This window comes from Meriones unguiculatus, chromosome X (genome assembly GCF_030254825.1).
Source record: "Meriones unguiculatus strain TT.TT164.6M chromosome X, Bangor_MerUng_6.1, whole genome shotgun sequence".
Classification (NCBI taxonomy): domain Eukaryota; kingdom Metazoa; phylum Chordata; class Mammalia; order Rodentia; family Muridae; genus Meriones; species Meriones unguiculatus.
In genome coordinates this window covers 8,683,328-8,704,682 of record NC_083369.1, presented here as the reverse complement: position 1 = coordinate 8,704,682, position 21,355 = coordinate 8,683,328, and the positions used below count along the sequence as shown (strand labels likewise).

The 21,355-nt window shown below is 38.1% G+C and overlaps 1 protein-coding gene across 1 annotated transcript in view; it reads left to right on the top strand.

The window, feature by feature from the left end:
* The window catches only part of LOC110543889 (uncharacterized), a 288,801-nt gene that overhangs the window by 254,417 nt on the left and 13,029 nt on the right, over positions 1-21,355 (top strand). Inside the window, 1 exon segment of the mRNA XM_060375459.1 lies at positions 1,287-2,232. Coding sequence (XP_060231442.1) covers positions 1,287-2,232 — 946 coding nt within the window.

The window sequence follows — 21,355 nt, the reverse complement described above, 5'->3', positions numbered from 1 at the left end:
CTCAGATTCCAAGTGGGTATCCTAGCAAGGGGAACAGGGACTGTCTCTGACATGAACTCAGTAACTGGTTCTTTGATCACCTCCCCCTGAGGGGGGAACAGCCTTGCCAGCCCATAGAGGAAGGCAATGAAGCCAGTCCTGATGAGACCTGATAAGCTAGGGTGAGATGGAAGGGGAGGAAGACCTCCTCTATCAGTGGACTTGGAGAGGACCATGGGAGGAGATGAGGAAGAGAGGGTGGGATTGGGAGGGAATGAGGGAGGGGGCTACAGCTGGGATACAAAACAAATAATCTGTAATTAATATAAAAATTAAAATTAAAAAATTTAAACAAGTTCTATGAACTTGAAAAAAATAAGTGGATATCAAACATATGCTATAGGATAAAAAAAATACTAAAATCTGTACACCTTAAGGAAGCTAAGCAAGAAGAAGGACCCTGGGTAAGATGACCAATCCTCACTCCCAAAGGCAAAAAGGATGGACATCTGAAGAGGGAGAAAACAGGGAACAGGACAGGAGCATACCTAGAGGGCCTCAGAAAGACTCTAGCCAACAGTGTTATCAAAGCAGATGTGGAGACTCATAGCCAAACTTTGGGCAGAATGTAGGGAATCTTATGAAAGTAAGAGGAGATAGAAAGACCTAGAGGGGACAAGGAGCTCCAAAAGGAGAGTAACAGAACCAAAAAAGAAAAAAATCTGGGCACAGGGATCTTTTCTGAGAGTAATACTCCAACCAAGTACCATGCATGGAGATAACCTAGAACCCCTGCACAGATGTAGCCCATGGCAGCTCAGTATCCAAGTGTTTTTCCTAGTAATGGGAACAGGGACTGTCTCTTTAATCACCTCCCCCTGAGGGGGAGCAGCCTTACCAGTCCACAGAGGGAGACAATGCAACCAGTGCTGATGAGACCTGATAGACTAGGATCAGAGGGAAGGGGAGGAAGACCTCCCCTATCAGTAGACTTGGGGAGGGGCATGGGAGGAGATGAAAGAGGGAGGGTGGAATTGGTAGGGGATGAGGGAGGGGGCTACAGCTGGGATACAAGTGAATCAAATGTAATTAACAAAAAATAATTTAAAAAACAAAAAGTTCATATATTCCTGAAATACATCACATTGGTGGAAATCTTTCATATTTCTCGGTTTGGAGTAATCAACAAATGTCTATAGTGTCTTCATTAGTGTCTTGCTGTCCTTATAAAAGATATAATGTATCAGAATCAAGAATATATTCAAAGTGTTGACTTAAAAACTTGTATCTTTAAATTTTTTTTTCAGATTGTTTCAATGAATCCGAACTTCCAATACAGACGTGCTCAAAATATTTCTGATGAGTTCACTCATTTCTGCCCTACTACTGTGGAAAATTGGGAAAGGGCCAAAAAACCAAAACAAAATCCAACTTTTCCCTCACAGCAACCGACCCTAGAAGGTCAGAGGGATATGGGGCTTATGAGTCAGGCAGTGATGGTTACTACTCCCCAACTAACTAAGAAGTTAGAAAGCACTGTCCTTGTAAAGCCAAAACCTTCAGCACTTCTTCGCATAGAGAAAGTACTGGTTAAGTCACCAGGCGTTCCAGAATTTCAACGGTTAGATGTTACTGGAATTGTCAGTCCAGAAGAAAAGGGAAATGGCACCACAATATTGGTTGCTGGTGTGCCTGTAAAGGAGGAGCAAGATGATACCGAAATTCCAACTTTGCAATTCACTGGGTTTGTACACCTGGAGACTTTGCTAAAGAAATGTTCACTATCCTCACAATACACTCGCCCAGGAACCCCAAGAAATATATGCATGGAATCTCCAACAAATACAGAGTCCCTAGAAAGTGATGATATGGAAGTAGCAAGAAGCATGTGTCCTTTTAGAGAAAGATCCATCTTTCGTCGTTCCTGGAGAGAGCAATTAGAAGCACCTGCAAACAGTAAGGGGCTCCATATTCTCCCAACTGTCCCCAAAAATGAAAATAAAGATATGGCTTTCAACAAACTAACATCAGAGGAAGAGAATGAAGTAACCATCCGTCCTAAGAAGCAACATTGCCAGGCTATGCAAGGCCCTTTCCCCTTGTTACCAAAGCACCGTAAGCTCCAGGCACATTGCCGTCGAAGCTCACCAAAATACGGTGAAGTCCGAGGCCAATACTTAAATATACCTGAATTTGAAGTAAAGGCAAAAAAACCTCACTTCTAGCCAGGTGATCGGAATTTACTATTAGAAGGTAAGCTTTTTCTTTATGTGTTGTCACTGCTTTTACAAGTTACATATAATTTTCCATTTAAGTAGATTTTATTTTTCTTTTTAAATTTATTCATTATTTATTAAAATTTACCCACTTTGTATCCTAGGTGTGGCCCCCTCCCTCAACTCATCCAGATCCCTCCTTCACTCCCTCTTTTTTCACTATGCCCCTCCCCCAGTCCACTGACTTTATAAGACTTGAAACGTAAAGGGCTGTTGGATTTTGTCATATGCTTTTTAGCCATCTAAGGAAATGATCATGTTGTTTTTCTCCTTCAGTTTGATTATATGGTGGATTACCAGGATGGATTTCTATATATTGAAACACCCCTGCGTGCCTGAGATGGAGCATGCCTGCTCATATTGGATGGTATCTTTTATGTGTTCTTGGATTTGGTTTATGAGTATTTTATTGAGTATTTTTGCATCAATATTCTTGAGAGATAGGTCTGAAGTTCTTTTTTGGTGGGTCTTTGTGTGGTTTAAGTAACAAGGTGACTTGGCCTCATAGAATGAGTTTGGTAACGTTCCTTCTATTTGGTAACGTTCCTTCTATTTCACAAACTATTTTGTGAAATAGTTTGAAGAGAATTGGAATTAGCTCTTCTTTGAAGGTCTGGTAGAATTCTGATCTGAAACCATCTGACCATGGGCTTCTTTTGGAAGGAAGACTTTTGATGACTCCTTCTACTTCTTTGGTGCATATAGGACTATTTAATCTATTTCCCTGATCTTGATTGAATTTTGATAAACGGAATCTATCAAGAAAATTGTACATTTAGTTTATATTTTCAAATTTTGTGGCATGTAGAAATTTGTAGTAAGACCTAATGATTGTTTGGATTTCCATAGTGTCTCTCATTATATCCCCTTTTCATTTCTGATTTTGCTGATTTGGATAGTGTCTCTCTGCCTTTTAGTTAGTATGGATAAGGGTTTGTCTATCTTGTTCATTTTCTCAAAGAACCAGCTCTTGGTCCCATTGATCCTTTGAATTGTTTTATTTGTTTCTAATTCATTGATTTCAGCTCTGAGTTTGAGTATTTCCAATCATTTACTCCTCTTGGGTGTGTCTGCTTCTTTTTTTTTTTTTTTCTTTGCCTTTTGGTGTGCCATTAAATTGCTTCTATGAGATGTCTCAAACTTCTTGCTGGAGGCACTTAGTGGTATGAACCTTTCTCTTAGCTCTGCTTTCATTATGTCCCATAAGTTTGGGTATGTTCTGCCTTCATTTTCATTAAATTTTAGGAAGTCTCTAATTTCTTTTTTCATTTCTTCCCTGAACCAGCTGTTATCGAATAGAGAGTTGTTTAGTTTCCATGTGTATGGAGTCTCTTGGTTATTTCTGTTGTTGCTGAGGTCTAGTTTTAGCCCATAGTGATTTGAGAAGATACAATGGATTACTTCAATCTTCTTGTATCTGTTGAGGCTTGATTTGTGTCCAACTATATGATGAATTTTTGAGAAGGTTCTGTGAGGTGCTGAGAAGAAGATATACTCTTGAGTTTGGGTGAAAAGTTCTGTAGACATCTAGTATGTCCATTTGATTTAAGACCTTTGTAAGTGTCATTATTTCCCTATTTAGCTTCTTTCTAGATGATCTGTCCCTTGGTGAGAGTGGAATGTTGAAGTCTCCCACTGTTAAGGTGATGGGGTAGATGTGTGATTTGTGTTTCCTTTACGAAAGTGCTTTTGTATTTGGGGCATAGATGCTCAGGATTGTGATGTTCTCCTGGTAGATTTTCCCTTTGATGAGAATGAAGTGCCCTTCCTCGTTTTTTTTTTATTAATTTTGGTTGAAAGTTTATTTTATTAGATATTAGTATAGCTGCCCTAGCTTGTTTTCTGGGTCCATTTGCTTGACAAACCTTTTTCCAGCCCTTTACTCTGAGGTAGTGTTTATCTTTGTTGCAGAGTTGTGTTTCTTGGGTGCAGCAGGACATTGGATCCTGTTTCTGCAGCCAATCCGTTAGGCTGTGTCTTTTTATTGGAGAGTTGTGTCCATTTATGTTGATAGATAATAGTGACCAATGAATGTTAATTCCATTGTGGAAATGGTGTTGTTACTGTGTTTCTATGCTTCTTTTCTTTTTAGTTTTTGTATGAAGTTACAGCCTGTGTTTTCTTGGGTGTCATTGATTTCATTATATTGGCTTTTTCCTTCTAATATCTTCTGTAGGGCTGGGTTGCTATGCAGATACTGTTTAAGGCTAGTTTTGTCATGGATTTTTTTTCTTTATCTATGTTGACTGAAATCTTTGCTGAATAAAGTAATCTGAGTTAACATCTCTTGTCCCTTTGAGCCTACATGACTTTTGCCCAGGACCTTCTGGGTTTCATAGTTTCTTTTGAGAAGACTTTTATAATTCTAATAGGTCTACCTTAATATGTTGCTTGGCCTTTTTCCCTTGCTGTTTTTATATTTTTTCTTTGTTCTGTAGATTTACTATTTTGACTATTATGTGACATGAGGAGTTTCTTTTTTGGTCTAGTCTATTTGGTGTTCTGGAGTCCTCTCGTATGTTTATGGACATCTCTTTCTTTAAGGTAGGAAAATTTTCTTCTGTGTTCTTGAAAATATTTTCTGGACCTTGGAGCCTGAAATCTTCTTTTTTGTCTTTTCCTGTTATTCGTAGATTTCCTCTTTTGAATGCATCTTTGATTTCTTAGATGTTCTGTGTTTGGAACTTTTCCAGTTTTACTTTTTCTTTGAGAGATATATCAATTTCTGCAATTGTATCCTCAGTGCCTGAGATTCTCTCTTCCATCTCTGCTATTCTGTTGGTGATACTTACCTTTGTGGTTCTTTTCTCTAAGTTCTCCAGTTCTAGGGTTTTCTCTGTTTGTCTTTTCTTTATTGAATTTAATTCTGTTTTCATGTCTTGCAACATTTTCTTCATCTGTTTGAATGTGGATTCCTGTCTTTCCATGATGGCCTCTTTTTTTTGTTATTGTTCATTTCCTCTCTATATTCCTCTACATGTGCCTCTATATGTGCCTCTATTTGTTTGGCTGTATTTGCCTATATTTCTTTGAGAGCTTTGTTCATTTTTTCTTTATGTACCTTTAATAACTGAATAAGCATAAATTTGAGTTCGTATTTCTGTGTTTCTGATGCATTAGCATATGCATTGATTTTGGGGATTGCTGGTGAAACCAAGATGTCCTGACTTTTCGTGGATATTTTCTTCCACCTACCTCTAGTCATCTGCTTGTCTGTAAACTTTGCTGTTTGTTCTTGTAGTCTGTACAAACTGGGTCTCTCTGTCTCTAGTGTCTGGAGTATTCTTCAGGCAAATGAGAGAGGTTCACAAGTTTGAGAGTGGATATTGATGTTTCAATTGTAGCTAAAGGAGGAATGTCACAGGTACATATGCACAAGCGCTGGAGTGTGTGTGGAAGTGTGCCTTGAAGTACAGGGGGCTAGTGCATGTAGATGCCTGGAATGCTGGCCCAGGAGGGAGTGCTGGAACGTTTCATGGGAGTATGGGCATGTGCAGGTTCCCTTAATTCCTCAGTGTCCCACAGGTCCTCAGGTCTCCAGGTATTCAGATCTTTCTATGTTGCACCATCTTGACTCCAGGAATTGTTTGCCTAGACTCCTCTGGGAGACCCACAGAACAGAATCCCTATGTTGCCCACAATGAGTGTGAGAGATCCACTGGCTGCCAGTGTAGATGGACCCTGGGTCTGGGGTTTTGCACACACTCACTTGAAGGTATACTCACTTACTATCAGACCAATGTGGAAAGAAAAGGGTTTCCCTCAGGGGAAACCCACAGGGTTTACTCTCAGATTTGGTGCCTTGAGGGCAAATGAAAGTATAGAAGATCTCCCAGCTCAGTGGTATCCACTGTTCTGCTGCTGGCAAGAAAACTCGTACTTGGGACAGCAGGGTCTGCCATGTCAGTTAACTAGCATGGAGAATCCTGCTTGGGGCAGCAGCTGCTGCCACAGCTAAAGACCTAGGAGGCCCGTACTGCTACTGTCTCTGTCGACTCAGCCAACGAGCACAGAGGCTCATGCTTGGGGCAACCACTGCTGCCTCTGCCAAGCAGGAAAGTCTGTCCTTGGGACAACAGGAAGTGCAGGAGGTCGAATATTTGCCACTCTCAGGTCCCAGAATCCAAACTGTCACCTCTTGCCCAGGAAACCTCAATGTCGATATTCTGGCTTCAGTTGCCCCTCCACTCACCAATTTTGGAGTTTTGGATCCTGTGCCCCTCAGATACAGTGCACACTGGTCACTGCCATCTTGGTCTCCCCTGTTCTCTCTAAAGTTTTAAGAAATTAAGTGAAACTGTCAAGTAAGAATCAAACATGGGCTACATCTGTGTAGGGGTTCTTACACAGATGAATGGGCCTTGGTTGGAGTATCAGTCTCAAAAAAAGACCCCTAGGCCCAGATATTTTGGTCCTGTTGCTCTCCTTGTGGAGCTCCTGTCTCCTCTTATTTCTACCCCCCCCCCTTCCTTCATAAGATTCCCTGAACTCTGCCCAAGGTTTGACAATGAGTCTCAACATCTGCTTTGATACCCTGCTGGACAGAGTCTTTCAGAGGTCCTCTGAGGGAAGCTCCTGCCTTGATCCCTGTTTTTTTCCCTCTTCCAATGTCTATCCCATTTGCCTTTCTGAATGAAGACTGATCATCTTACCCAGGGTCCTCCTTCTTCTTTAGCTTCTTTAGATGTACAGATTTTAATATGTTTATCCTATATTATTTCTCTATTATCCACTTATAAGGGAGTATACATGATGTGTGTCTTCCTGCTTCTGGGATATCTCACTTACGATGATCTTTTCTAGTTCCCACAATTTGACTGCATATTTAGTGATTTCCTTGTTTTTAATTGCTGCTTAGTTTTTAATTGTGTAAATGTACCACAATTTCTGTATCCATCAACTGAGAGACATCTGGGTTGTTTCCAGATTCTTGCTATTATGAATAAAACTGCTACAAACATGGTTGAGCAAATGGCAGCTCAGTCTCCAAGTGGGTTGCCTAGTAAGGGGAACAGGGGCTGCCTCTGACATGAACTTAGTGGCTGACTCTTTGGTAACCAATCCCTGAAGGAAGGGCACAGCCTTTCCAGGCCACAGAGGAAGACAATGCAGCCAGTCCTGATGAGACTTGATAGGATAGTGTCAGATGGGAGGGGAGGAAGACCTCACTTATCAGTGGACTGGGGAAGGGGCATGGGAAGAGAAAAGAGAGAGACAGTGGTATTGGGAGGGAAGGGGGGAGCTACAGCTGGGATACAAAGTGAATAAACTGTAATCAATAAAAAAGAAATTTTAAAAAATGATATTTTATTTCCAGAGGCCTGCTGACATCACTGACCACTGTTTTGAATAAAGAAGAATATATCTACTGTACGCTAATACCAAATATCAGAAAATTAAAATGAGAAGTATCAAGTGGAAATAATGTTTTAATGACAGATGGCTGTAAGTGTTTGTTACCAAAAGTGAATAAAAGACAAGTTTGCATAAAAAACAATAAAATGTGAAGATGGTGTAATATTATTCTCAACCCTGTAGCCAATGTTCTTTATAGAGAAGCCTTGTTTTTATTTTTCTAAACACTATTAGTAATTGTTGAGTCGAGCAATGCAAATGTTCAATAGCATGTCATTATTTATTTTCAAAGATTATTCCCTATCTTAGGGTTCTCCTTATCTAATTAATTCTCTAAGTCACTCAATAATATTATAATTACACAGAAAGCGTAAAGACGATAGGTTTTTTCAATAAAAAATTTCATAACAAAATTCATATAATCATTATGTTTTAAGTATGTTTTTGAAGTAAAAAATCCAAAATATAGCAAAGTGTGTTTAATATATCACAGGTTACACAGTATATGTGCCTTTTTCAGTAAATATTTTAAGAACAGAGATCTGTGGAAGGTAATTTTGTGAAAAATGAGAGGAAATCTAAGAAGAAAACAAAAATTAGAATAAAACTATAGCTTTAAAGTAAATGAAGTTCTAATTTATTATTTTGAAGAGAATATTTTTTCATTTCTTGCTGTTTTGAAACTCTTTATTTCATTAGTTAATGAAAAATAACCCTAAAGTTTATACTGTCCTCAGATAAACTAATCCACTATAAGTGTTCCTCAAGCCAATTCAACTCCGTTGCATCCTTTATCTTACTTATCCCCAACCCACATCTTCTCCATTCCCTCATACCTCATCCTCACTTTAGCTCTTTACCCACCCCTCTGTTGTTTGGATTATCATCTCTTCTTTCTTCTTCTCACCATCTAATTCTACAGTGATAGCCCCCATGTACACTTCACCCTATTTATTATCATTTCACTCAGCCTATTCCAAAGATTCATTACAACTCCCACTCTACCCTTGTCTCAAGTCTCCACAAACTAGACTCTTAAACTTCAGTGTAGCACTAATCATAAATTCCCACAACTTGAATTTTAAGAGTCAGGATGGAACAAATATTAAGGTAAAGACCATGAATGGTATAAAAATATCTATTTGATACCTTTGTTGATTTATAAAAACACAAATCCAAAAGTTGTGTATTTTCCATACTATATGAAGATATCCCAAATTGTAACATCCATCGTATTAAAACAGCCCAGTACAGACAATGATATGAAAATGTAAAGACCAGAACATGTACTCCCCCAACAGAAATGCCTTGATGTTTCAAACATGTTGGCTTATGTTAGCCTTTAGTAGATTATAAAAGCATATACAGCATAGGATTTTAGTTAAAAATTTGTTTTTGTGACCTTTAAAGACTCCAAGTTTTACTGATTTTTTTAGGCTCTTTGAGAAAAAATAGACATACAATACCAATTTCTTCATCTAAATTGTAAAATTTGTTGATGAAAAACAATGAAATATGCACTTTGTTAATTTATCTAGAGCATATTTTTGCTATTAAAATAATATTTTAGAAGTTTATTTTTTAAAATGACTCATCTTTAGTAGATTTTCCTTATCTTAAACAACTAATATTTACCTACAAACCAACTTCTTTATTCTTATACATATATTAGAGTAAGATAAAAGATCGTTTTCAAAATAAGATTCACTATAAAATGCAGTGACATTTAACTTAAGCTAATTCTAAATTATTATAAAAGTATCAACCGTTAATATTACCCAGCTGCTCAATGTTTTTTGAAGATTATGATGATATTAACTAATTTTCATCATTCCTCTATAAACATACCTAGTCATTAAAAAAATAAATATGCATATTTGATGGACTTAAAGTTAGAAAATAATAGTTTCCAAAGTTTCCTTCTTAAACCTTAACATTTCAGTACATAATGCCAACATATGTACAGTGCAGAGTGGGATTCAAAAGCAAGAAAAAGTTCATAAAGTAGTATCAAATGGAAACACCCACTATTATCAGTATTCACGAAAAGTTCAAAACTACCTGTACACATTATATCTCCCCAGCCTTTACACTCATCAGACCTCCAACCAAGTGTGTCAGTACATTGTTCTTACTCTATTCATTATATTTCAAGTTAGTAACTGTACTCCTCATTTTCTACACCTATCACCAGTGACTAGAGAACAATTCTGTCTAAAATCAGCAAAAGCTGGTATGATGGTTATGGCTTTAATATTTATTTTGAATGTAAATTTCCACCTTATGAAACTGAAGGAAACAACTGGATTTTGTTTTCAGAAAAGCAGGACAGTGAAGTGCACTAGTATGGTGAAACATTGTCCAGTTTACACTGATGCTGTATTTGATTTTATGAAGTGCATACTGTCAATATTTTCTGGATATTATTGGCTTCTCTCTTGTTTACTAAATATTTATTGTGATATGTTTCAACAAAGTACCACTGAAGGTGATATCGTAATTTATATGTGATACGTGTGAATTGGCCTGTGTTGTACCATTTAAGAAACTGTGGTGTAAGATTTATGTGATGTTTTTATTTATGCAAGGGTTGAATTATTGCAGCACTAGAGCATAGAACTCCTGGTGCTCATTCTATAAGATTATGCTAATCTTATAAAATTCACAACAGGTATTTTAATATCTTACTAATTTAAAATTCAAATAAACAATATTACAGAGGGGTTATATCCATTTAAAAACTAAATTGCTAAATCAGTTTTATTTCTGTAGCAAAACTCACCAAACATTTATTAGGAATATGTTCAAAACTAAAAACAAAATTTATTATGTACCTTTTGAAGTAGCTGCTCCTTCTATTACATGGTCTTTTGTACAAATATAGTGACATGATGTGAGCACATTTGTTTTTCAGTATTCCTCTGTATGTATCTGAGACACAGAGAATATCTGGAAACAAATTTATACAACAGCAGCAGCACATTTATTTAATCATTGACAACTTTTGCTACCACAATGTATTTTTTCCCTAACTACACTGAAAGAATGGTTTTATATTTTATTTCAACTCCAACATTATCTATTATATAAACCTAATCTTGCCCTGATATGTTGCTAAACACAAATATGGAGATTTCAGACATTGACTTTAATGTCCGAATCAGTTGTGAATAAAAATTAGACAGCTAATCTTCAACTTTACACATTGAACACCTTGGTTTGTTTAAATATTTTGTCTCTTTCATTTATGTACAAAATCTCATCAAAATTCAATTTGTCTTCATTCAAATACAGACTCTTTGAACAAATCTTATTAAGTAGAACACCAGAAGTGTTTGACGCTAGAGAAATAAAAATATCAATTCACCCCCTCTTACATCTTGAAAAGTACATCTCAACTCTTGGATAATGGTGTTTTGCCTAAGTATTTTCAGTTTTGTATTTGTACCTTGAGACTTGTACTTTTGAGACTTGTACTCTACATTATGTAATCTATAAGTATTAGCTGTTTCTCTTTCTTCTCAAGTAAATTGTGATACCAGTTGTGTTGCTGTCATTTTCTTATGCTATATTTCTGCCAATTACCTTGTTAATATTTTGTGTTTGGTGAAAGTTATTAATGGTTAATACCATTCTGTTGTCCTCACTATTTTTCAATACATAACAACGATGAGTAAGGTACATTGCAAAAATGCTTAAATTTGATCTATTTCTAGTACATGAATCTGCTGGAAAAAAATAAATATTTGACACAATAGTGAAAGTAATATATTTCTTCCTGAATTGAAATTGCCTTTTGCTTTAAATACTTCATGCGTAACTTTATATTTCAATAAATGGTGTCATCTGCATTCAAACACTATGTTGTCTGTTTTATTAAAGATATGTCCTCCCTATTAGTAGACTTAGAGAGGGGCAGGGAGGAGATGAAAGAGAGAGTGTGGGATTGGGAGGGAATAAGGGAGAGGGCTACAGCTGGGATACAAAATAAATAACCTATAATTAATATAAAAAATAAAATTATAAAAATATTTCCTATAGAAACATGCCTAAAACAGAATTTTTAAAATAAAATTTTACAAAAGAAGAAGCTGGCATGTACTACACAAAAATAGGTGATATAACGGTAAGAAAAACAAATCTATCCATACATTTCTGTAGTTTGCAGACTAGTTGGAAAGGGAAATAAGTAAGTGATCATAAAAAGTTACCTCCAGTAATTAATGATGGTGATCCCTTCATTTTTAGAAAATGCAACTCTCTATCCAGGCACAGGGGCCCTCTATGAAACTGTTTCTCCAACCAAGGACTATGTATGGATATAACCTAGAACCCCTGCTCAGATGTAGCCCATGGTAGCTCAGTAACCAAGTGGGTTCCCTAGTAAGGGGAACAGGAACTACTTATGACATGAACTCAACAACTGGCTCCTTTACCCCCCCCTTCCCCCCTGAGGGAGGAGCAGTCTAGGCCTCAGAAGAGGACATGGCAGCCAGTCCTGGAGATACCTGATAAGCTAGGGTCAGGTGGAAGGGGAGGAGGACCTCCCCTAACTGTGGACTTGGGAAGGGGCAGGGAGTAGATAAGGGAGGGAGGGTGAGATTGGGAGGGAATGAGGGAGGGGGCTATAGCTGGTATACAAAGTAATCAACCTGTGATTAATATAAAAAGAAAATGTGACTCTCAAAATTATCTATGAGTAAAGTATTGACACAGAAAAAGATCTGTTAGTACAAGAGAGCCATAAGAATATTTTCTTTCAGAAAAACAATATTTCTCAGTATGAAATCCTAACGTAAAATCGGAGAAGAAATAAAGTCACATTTTTGTTTCTGTTTATATGGCAGACATTTTCCTAGTACAAGGAATCTCACACTTAATATGCATCTAAGTTAATTTTTATATCAAGACCCATGTGACTTTTTATGGATTTTAGTGGAGTTATTTATTTTCTAGCTTGATATTTTTATTTGTTTAAAAGAAATAACCATTGGGCAAAAAAAGATGTGTATCTCAGCAGCTTTTCCGAGTCTAAAGACAAAGAAGTAAAGGGGAAAAGCCATGAAGTTTGACATACCAGCATAGAGGTCTACCACAAGGCACCAGAGAGCCACATGATAAGAAAAGTGAGCTTTAGAGAAAGAGCAAGCAATCCCAAAGTATAAAAATAAAATAAAATAAAATAAAATAAAATAAAATAAAATAAAATAAAATGTAAAACAAAAATAAACAAACAAAAAAACCCACGGTGGCTGTCCTAGTTAGAGTCTCTATTATGGTGATGAAACACTGTTGATATAATGTTTTTGTGGACTGCGTACAATTTACCCTTGTTTGTTCAAATGCTGATTACCTCATTATCTGTTTTCAATCCAGACATTGCATTCTGATGTTTATTCTAAGTATCACCTGTCTCAGGTTTGTATAGACATTCCCACCATTTGTTCTCTGCATTGCCAATAAAAAGCCAACCAGCCAATGCTCAGCAGTGCAGAGAATAGGGTGGGACATCTAGGTCTAGGGAAGGGAGAAGAAAGAGAGAGAAAATGGGAGATAGAGCCATGAGGAGAGGACTGGGAAAAGTCAGGAAAAATGAACCAGACCTAGGATATGATTAAAAGCAAGTATATGTGGGAAATACGAATTGGAAGAAGTTATAGTATAGCTTGGAGGCTTAGGATTGAGTAATTATTGTGCAGCATTGTACTCTAAGCCAATTAAATAAATATTAGCCTCTCTGTGTGGCTATTTGAGTACATAGCTAGTTAGGGGGTAACTTTATTAATAAAAATCAATATTAAATATTATTAGCAATATCTACAAAACACCATAACCAAAGCAACTGTGGAGGAAAGGGTTTATTTGGCTTATGCTTCCATATCACTGCTCATCAATGGAGGAAGTCAGAACAAGAATTCAAACAGGACAGGAACATGGAGGCAGAGGCTGATGCAGAGGACATTGAGGAGTGCAGCTCACTACCTTGCTCTCCACAGCTTGCTCAGCTTGCTTTCTTATAGAACCCAGGACCAGGGATGGCCCCACCACAACAGACTTGTCTTTACCCCATCAATCAGTAATTGAGAAAATACTCTACAGGCTTGCCTACAGTTGGATCATATGGAGGCTCCTACCTTTCTACTGATTGTGTTAAGTTGCCATGAAACTAGCCAGTACAATGGCCTAATGTCAAATGTTTAGTTTCTACTGAGTTTCAATAGCAGGCCAGAACTACTTTTCAAAAGGAGGATAGTTGTCTGCAGATAATGGTAAAGCCTTGGTCCAAAGTTTCAAAGGTCTTAGACGCATCAGGCAAGAGTAGAGGTCTGATCTCTGATATTAGAAATAAATTGGGACTTTGTACAGATGTTCATTTAGGTGTCATCCACCCAAAGAGCATCGGACCCGTCTGCACGCCTGGGTTGGCTACCCAGAGGCTATTTAAGCTGTGGGCTGGCTTTCCCCAGGGTCCGAGGATTGTTCAAGGTTCCTGAATAAACTGCATTGAAAAAAATAAAAATAAAAATCCTAAAAAATAAATAAATAAATAAATAAATAAATAAATAAATAAAATCCATTTTAATTAGTGATGACGAAAAAAAAAAAGTTTCAAAGGTCTCCTCTCTGACTCACCTATAGGCTCCAAAATGCATTCCCATCTCCCACTAACACTTCAAGTACCCTCAGGTCTATTGGATCCTTCACAGTTGTCTGAACTTGTTGAAAAGTCCTCTAATCCAGGCCACACTCAATGCTAGCAACTTTCCTAGTTGCTTGGTATATGGACCAGATTATTGAGTGAAATGTGCAGTCTCCAGAATCCAAATAGGTCCAGGAAATGTTGGTCTTCTTTCTTGGTCATAGGAGACACCAAATTCAATAACTCACGCTTTACCTTAAATATTTTGGCATGCCCCATACCACACCTAAAAATTTCACTGAAGTAGAAGACCCTTAAATTTTTATTGGATTTATTTCCCATCCTCTAATGCTCGTATGTGCCACCAACAAGTCCACTGTGGTTGTTGCTACAATCTGTTCACTTGGTCTAATCAGCATAATGTCAGTATAGTGGCACCAATGTGATGTTCTGTGGAAGAGACTTCTAAGTTATCACACAGGGCTGGAGAATTAATATATCCTTGAGGGAAAACTATGAAAGTATAATTCTGGCCTTTCCAACTGAAAGCAAATTGCTCCTTGTGGTCCTCATGAGTAGATAAAAAGAAAAGGGCATTTAAAAGATCAATAGTTAGATGTAGCACGATATTTCAGTGTCCAAGTGGGTTCCATAGTAAAGGGAAGAGGGACTGCCTCTGACATAATCTGATTGGCCTGCTCTTTGATCACCTCCCCCTGAAGGGAGAGCAGCCTTACCAGGCCACAGAAGATGACAATGCAACCATTCCTGATGAGATCAGAAGAAAGGAGAGGGGGACCTCCCTTTCATTGGACTTGGGGAGGGGCATTCGTGAAGAAGAGGGAGGGAAGGTGGGATTAGGAGGGGAGAGGTTTATGGGGGGATACAAAGAGAATAAAGTGTAATTAATAAAAAAAGATCAATAGTTTCATAGCAGGTACCAGGAGATGTGTTAATCTGCTCAAGTAAGGACACTACACCAGGTAAAGCCACTGGAGACACTACCTGATCGAGGTTTTAATAGTCATTCTCCACAATCTATATGTCTTCTGCACGGGCCAGAAAACAGAGTTAAAGAGAGATTTGGGAACCACCACCCCCGCATATCTCAAGTCCTTGATAGTGGCACTAATTCCTGAAGTTTCTCCAGGTATCAATATTGTATTTTTCAATAATTTACTTATTTATTATTCACTTCATATACTGGTTGTAGCTCCATCCCTTCTCCACTCCTGTTCCGACCCTCCCTTCCTCTCTTGCCTCTTCCTTAGAAAAGGGGAACTCCCTTTCCCATCCACCTCAGCTCATCAAGTTGCATCAGAACCGAGTATGTCCTCTTCCCCTGTGGCCTGGTAAGGCTCTCCCACCAGGGGGAAGTGATAAAAAGCTGGCAAGTAATATTGGTTTTTGGTTCACTATTTTCTCTGGTGGAAGCAAGTCCAGTGGATTTCATTTGGCCTTTCCACCAATTACTTCACAGGTCAGGGATATTTATATCCCAATTATACATTCTGAAACTGGGGAAATAACCACAACTTGAGCTTGGGGACCCACTGAACCTACTCAGAGCTGGACTTCAGGCAAACATCCATTAATCACCTGACCTCTCTAAGCCCCTACTTTAACTGGAGGACCACAATGTTTCTTGCGGTTTCTGGGAACCGGTATCACATAGATCCCAGAAAGTCTGATTGTTTCCTTTCCTGCAGTATACAGATACCTTTGTAAAAGGCTATACGTCTGTCTGGGAAAGGACTAGAAAAAGTGAAAAGTAAAACGCTTAGGTATTTTATCAAGGTCCTTCCTTGGGTGCCTTGCTTTTCCACAGTGGAAATTTCCAGGGTGAGGATTGGTGGGATTTCAACTCTTGTTCTTCAATTCATTAGTTATTTGTATCTTCATTGATCTTTTTAAAATTTAAAATAATTATTTTGAATTATTTGTCCGGGATTCAATCTCAGTTTCATTTACAGACATTACTGTGAGATTAGTCATTTTTAGAGGAGTCATGTTGACTTGATTTTTAAAATTATTTAATTTATTTGTTACAATTTATTCACTTTGTATCCCCACTGCAGCCCCCTCCCTTGTCTCCTCCCTGTCCCACCCAATCTCCCTCTTCTCTCCCCATGCCCTTTCCCTAGTCTCTGATAGGGAGGACCTCCTCCCCTTCTATCTGACCCTACCTTATCAGGTCACATCATCTTCCTCTGTGGCCTGGCAAGGCTGTACCACTTAGGGGGAGGTGATCAAAGAGCAGACCACTGAGTTCATGTCAGAGACAGCTCCTGCCCCACCCCTTACTAGGAAACCCACTTGGAATCTGAGCTCCCTATGGGCTTCCTCTGAGCAGCTGCTCTAGGTCCTCTCCATGCATCGTCCTTGGTTAAAGTAGCAGTCTCTGCAGGCCTCCCTGAGCCCGGGTATTTTAGCTCTGTTGGTCCTCTGGTGGAGTTCCTGTCCACTCCAGGTCTTTCTATCTCCCCTTTCTTCCATAACATTTGGACACTCTGCCCAAAGTTTGGCTATGAGACTCAATAACTCCTTCCATACCCTGGTAGGTAGAGTTAGAGGTTCCCTGTGGAAGGCTCCTGTCCTGTTTTGTGTCTTCTCCTACTTCGGATCCCTATCCTGTTTGCCTTTCTGAGTGAGGTTTCAGCCTGTTCATTAGAGTCTTACCTGTTGTTTAGCTTCCTTAGGACTACAGAATTTAGTATGTTTATCCTATATTACATGGCTAATATCCGCTTATAAGTGAGTATATACTATATGTGTCTTTCTGTTACTGGGTTACCTCACTCAGAATGATCTTTTCTAGTTCCCACCATTTGCCTGCAAATTTCATGATTTCCTTGTTTTTAATTGCTGAGTATCCCATTGTTGTTAATGTACCACACTTTCTCTATCCATTCCTCCACTGACAGACATTTAGGTTGTTTCTACATTCTGTCTATTACAAATAAACCTGCTATGAACATAGTTCAGCGAATATCCTTATTGAACGGTAGGGCATCTTTGGGATATGTAGCCAGGAGTGGTATAGCTAGCTCTTGAGGTAGGACTATTCCTAATTTTCTGAGAAAGTGCCAGATTGAGTTTCAAATTGGTTGTACAAGGGTAAATTCCCACCAGTAATGGAGGAGGGTTCCTCTTTCTCCACAGCCTCTCCAGCATGTATTGTCACTTGAGTTTTGATCTTAGCCATTCTGATGGGTGCAAGGTGAAATCACAGGGTTGTTTTTATTTGCATCTCCCTGATGACTAAGGACACTGAACATTTCTTTCAGTGTTTCTCTGTCCTTCAATATTCTTCTGTTGAGAATTCTCTGTTTAGCTATGTGCCCCATTTTTTTAATTTTTATTTTTTTAATATTAGTTACAGTTTGTTAACTTTGTATCCCTGCTGTATCCCACTTCCTCTTTCCTCCCAATCCCACCCTCATCTCCTCCCTGCCCCTTTCCAAGTCCACTGATAAGGGAGAACCTCCTCCCCTTACATCTGATACCGGTTTATCAGGTGTCTTCAAGACTGGCTGCAAAGTCCTCCTCTGTGGCCTAGCAAGGCTGCTCCTCCCTGGGGAGAGGTCAAAGAGCCCACCATCGAGTTCATGTCAGAAACAGTCCCTGTTCCCCTTATTAGGGAACCCATTTGGATACTGAGCTACCAAGGGCGACATCTGAGCAAGGGCTCTAGGTTGCATCCATACATGGTCCTTGTTTGGAGAAACAGTCTCATAAAAGACCCCTGTGCTTCAGGTACATTTCTTTAAGTGTTTCTCTGTCCTTCAATATTCTGTTGAGAATTCTCTGTTTAGCTATGTGCCGCATTTTTTATTGGATTACTTAGTTTGTTGATATTTAACTTCTTCAGTTTTTTATATATTCTAGATATTAGCCCTCTGTTGACTTAATTTTTTTAAGCATGTTTCTTCTATTATTGCATTATGAGATGCAAAAATAAGGTAAGGAAATTGAATTTATTTTTCACTTTTATTTTTCAGTTATCCTTTTTTTTCCCCCAGAAGGATATTTTCCAATGTTCAAGAAGGTCTTGATTCAGACGTTGTTTTACTCTACTAGGCTGTTTGTTAGGGCATCAGGATGAAAAGTTTTCTGCTGAAATTAGGTTACTGTCTTAAAAATAATCATTATCAAAACATTGCCCTTCTATGAAGAAACAATAATAGTTAAACTAAAACCAGTCACCTCATAATCACCAATTATTTTAAAAACCGAGGAAGTACTAATATTGCATTATATATTTGTTACTGCATGAGTAAATGAGAACAAAGATAGAAATGGTAAAAAAAATAATTACAATTAACTGAGGTAGATAGATAAAGCAGTTTTGAATAAAGATGGAATGAAAAGACAGAAGTAAATGAATTCAATTGGAGAATCATAACTGTCCCAAGTCACAGGGCTAAAGACACTGAGATGGATTAGCCAAAGTTCTTTGGGAAATACTACATAATCAGAAAACAGAAAAAAAAAGAATCAATAGGGAAAAAAAAGAATTAAAGAAAAGACGAGAACATAGAAGAGCAGAGGTAGTTTGTAAACTGACGCTAGGAAGTAAATTAAAGGGGAATAAATATAAGAAAAGAGAGGAATGGGAATAAAAGTATGTATGTTGTCTTGCCTGTTTACAAGCTTCAGTGTTAAGTCATTTGGAATTCCAATGCTAGACACACACTGGGCAGTGCTTTAAGATACCAGCAGGGAGTACTGAGCTCACCACAAGGCAGTACTGTGTAGGCTATGTCCTGTCTTCATGAGTTGGGTTAAAAATGTTGTCCCTACTCCTGTGGAATTCTTCCTGTAAGTCTGGCACAAAGTGAGGCATATTTAATTTTTTCCTGAATATTCTGATTTCAATTAGTATTCAACCTTGCTGATTATTGCATGGTTCTCAGTCAAAGGTTCTTTCTTGTGGCTTAGCAGTATTCTGCTGACCATATTTGAATGTCTACTTCTGGGACATTTTGTCTGAGTTTCATGAAAGTGTTCTTTTAACAGAGGAGATGTGAATGTCTAGCAACTGATCCAGCAAAGATATTTTTAAAATAGTATTCTGCAGCTGCTCTTACAAATACCAAGAACAAAGGATATTCCTGGCACCATTCCTTCCTTGTTTGGTGCTGCTCTTGCATGCTTTGAGTTGGTTTCCTTTCTTTTTCTCTTATGTAAAATCTCCACAAATGAAAACACAACGAGATTGTTCAGAGACTGTCTACCTCAACCCATGGCTTCCATTGGTCTGTGTCAGCATAGACTTTCTCTCTAAGTAAGAACAGAGAGCTCTCCTAATCAAGTGAGTCCCTCTGGGCTTGATTAAAGACTTTCTCTCTTGCCTTGTAAAATAACATACATTAGCCAGAACCTGGAAACAACCCAGATGTCCCTCAACAGAGGAATGGATACAGAAATTGTGGTACATTTACCCAATGGAATACTACTCAGAAATTAAAGACAAGGAAATCATGAAATTTGCAGGCAAATGGTAGGAACTAGAAAAGATCATCCTGAGTGAGGTATCCCAAAAGCAGAAAGACACACATGGTATATACTCACTTATATAAACCTATAAGATAGGACAAACATACTGAAAGCTATCTATACGCCTAAAGAAGATAAACAAGAAAGAAGACCTGGGATAAGATGATCAATCCTCACTTAGAAAGACAAATGGGATGGACATTGGATATAAGAGAAAACAAGTAACAGGACAGGAGCCTACTACAGAGGGCCTCTGAAAAACTCTACTTAGTAGTGTATCAAAGCAGATACTGAGACTCATAACCAAAAGTTGAGCAGAGTGCAGGGAATCATATGAAAGAAGAAGGAGTTAGTATGACCTGGAGAGGACAGGAGCTCCAACAAGGACCAAATATATCTGGGCACAGGGGTCTTTTATGAAACTGTTTCTGTTACCAAGGACCATGTATGGATATAACCTAGAACCTCTGCTCAGATGTAGCCCACGGTAGCTCAGACTCCAAGTAGGTACCCTAATAAGAAGAACAGGGACTATTTCTCACATACACTCAGTGGCCGGCTCTTTGATCTCCCCCCCCACACCCTTGAGGGAGGAGCATCCCTGCTAGGCCACAGAGGAGGACATGGCAGCCAGTCCTGAAGATACCTGATAAGCTAGGGTCAGATGGAAAGGGGAGGAGGACCTCCCCTACCAATGGATTTGGAAAAGGGCAGGGAGGAGATGAGGGAGGGAAGATAGGATTGGGATGGAATGAGAGAGCTGGATACAGCTGGGATATACAGTTAATAAACTGTAACTAATATAAAAAAAATTTAAAGATACCATACATCATTTTTCTATTAAAGCTAGAGGTATTTAGGCATCACTGACATCTTCTGATATCTGTTGTCCAACTTTCTTCCAGTTATTCCCTAAATGCTGTAGCAGATGATGCATATACTTTATTTCCTTTGTGTAATATACATATATATGTATACATACATACATACATACATGTATATATATTCTATTTCTTCAAACTAAATGCCTATAAATTAATTAAGAGAAGATATATTAGTTGGAGAATTTTGAGTAGTATAGGCCAAAGCGTAGTTAAATTTACGAGGATTTTTATTATGAGCAACAACTATGAGAGAAAATATTGGGAATGACTGAGACATCAGACCTGGAGTTGATGTCAAAGAAACTCAAATAAAGTTTATGCTGTAATATTTTACTAATAGATTTAATTAGAAGACATTAAGTCACAAATATAGAAATTAGCTAAGGGAATACCATCTCCAAAAATAACCCAAACATAAACAGTTGCTAACCAGACCTATTAGAGATAAGCAAATTTTAGGATGCAAGGAAGTAAATGTTTATTCACCAGGATTGACCAGCCATTGGGCAAATTCTCATTAAAAAAAAAAAAAAAAAAAGACAACCCTGGCTTATAATCAGCCATTAGGCCTCAGCTCTCTTTTTAAGCAAAGTATAACTCTTCCAGGTGGGCAAGATGACCCTAGATAACAACTATTTGAAATAGAAGAACATTGGTGTGCTCAAAATAATTATGACAATATGCATTATCTTTGCTGTATAATCTCCCATCTGCCAAAGTGG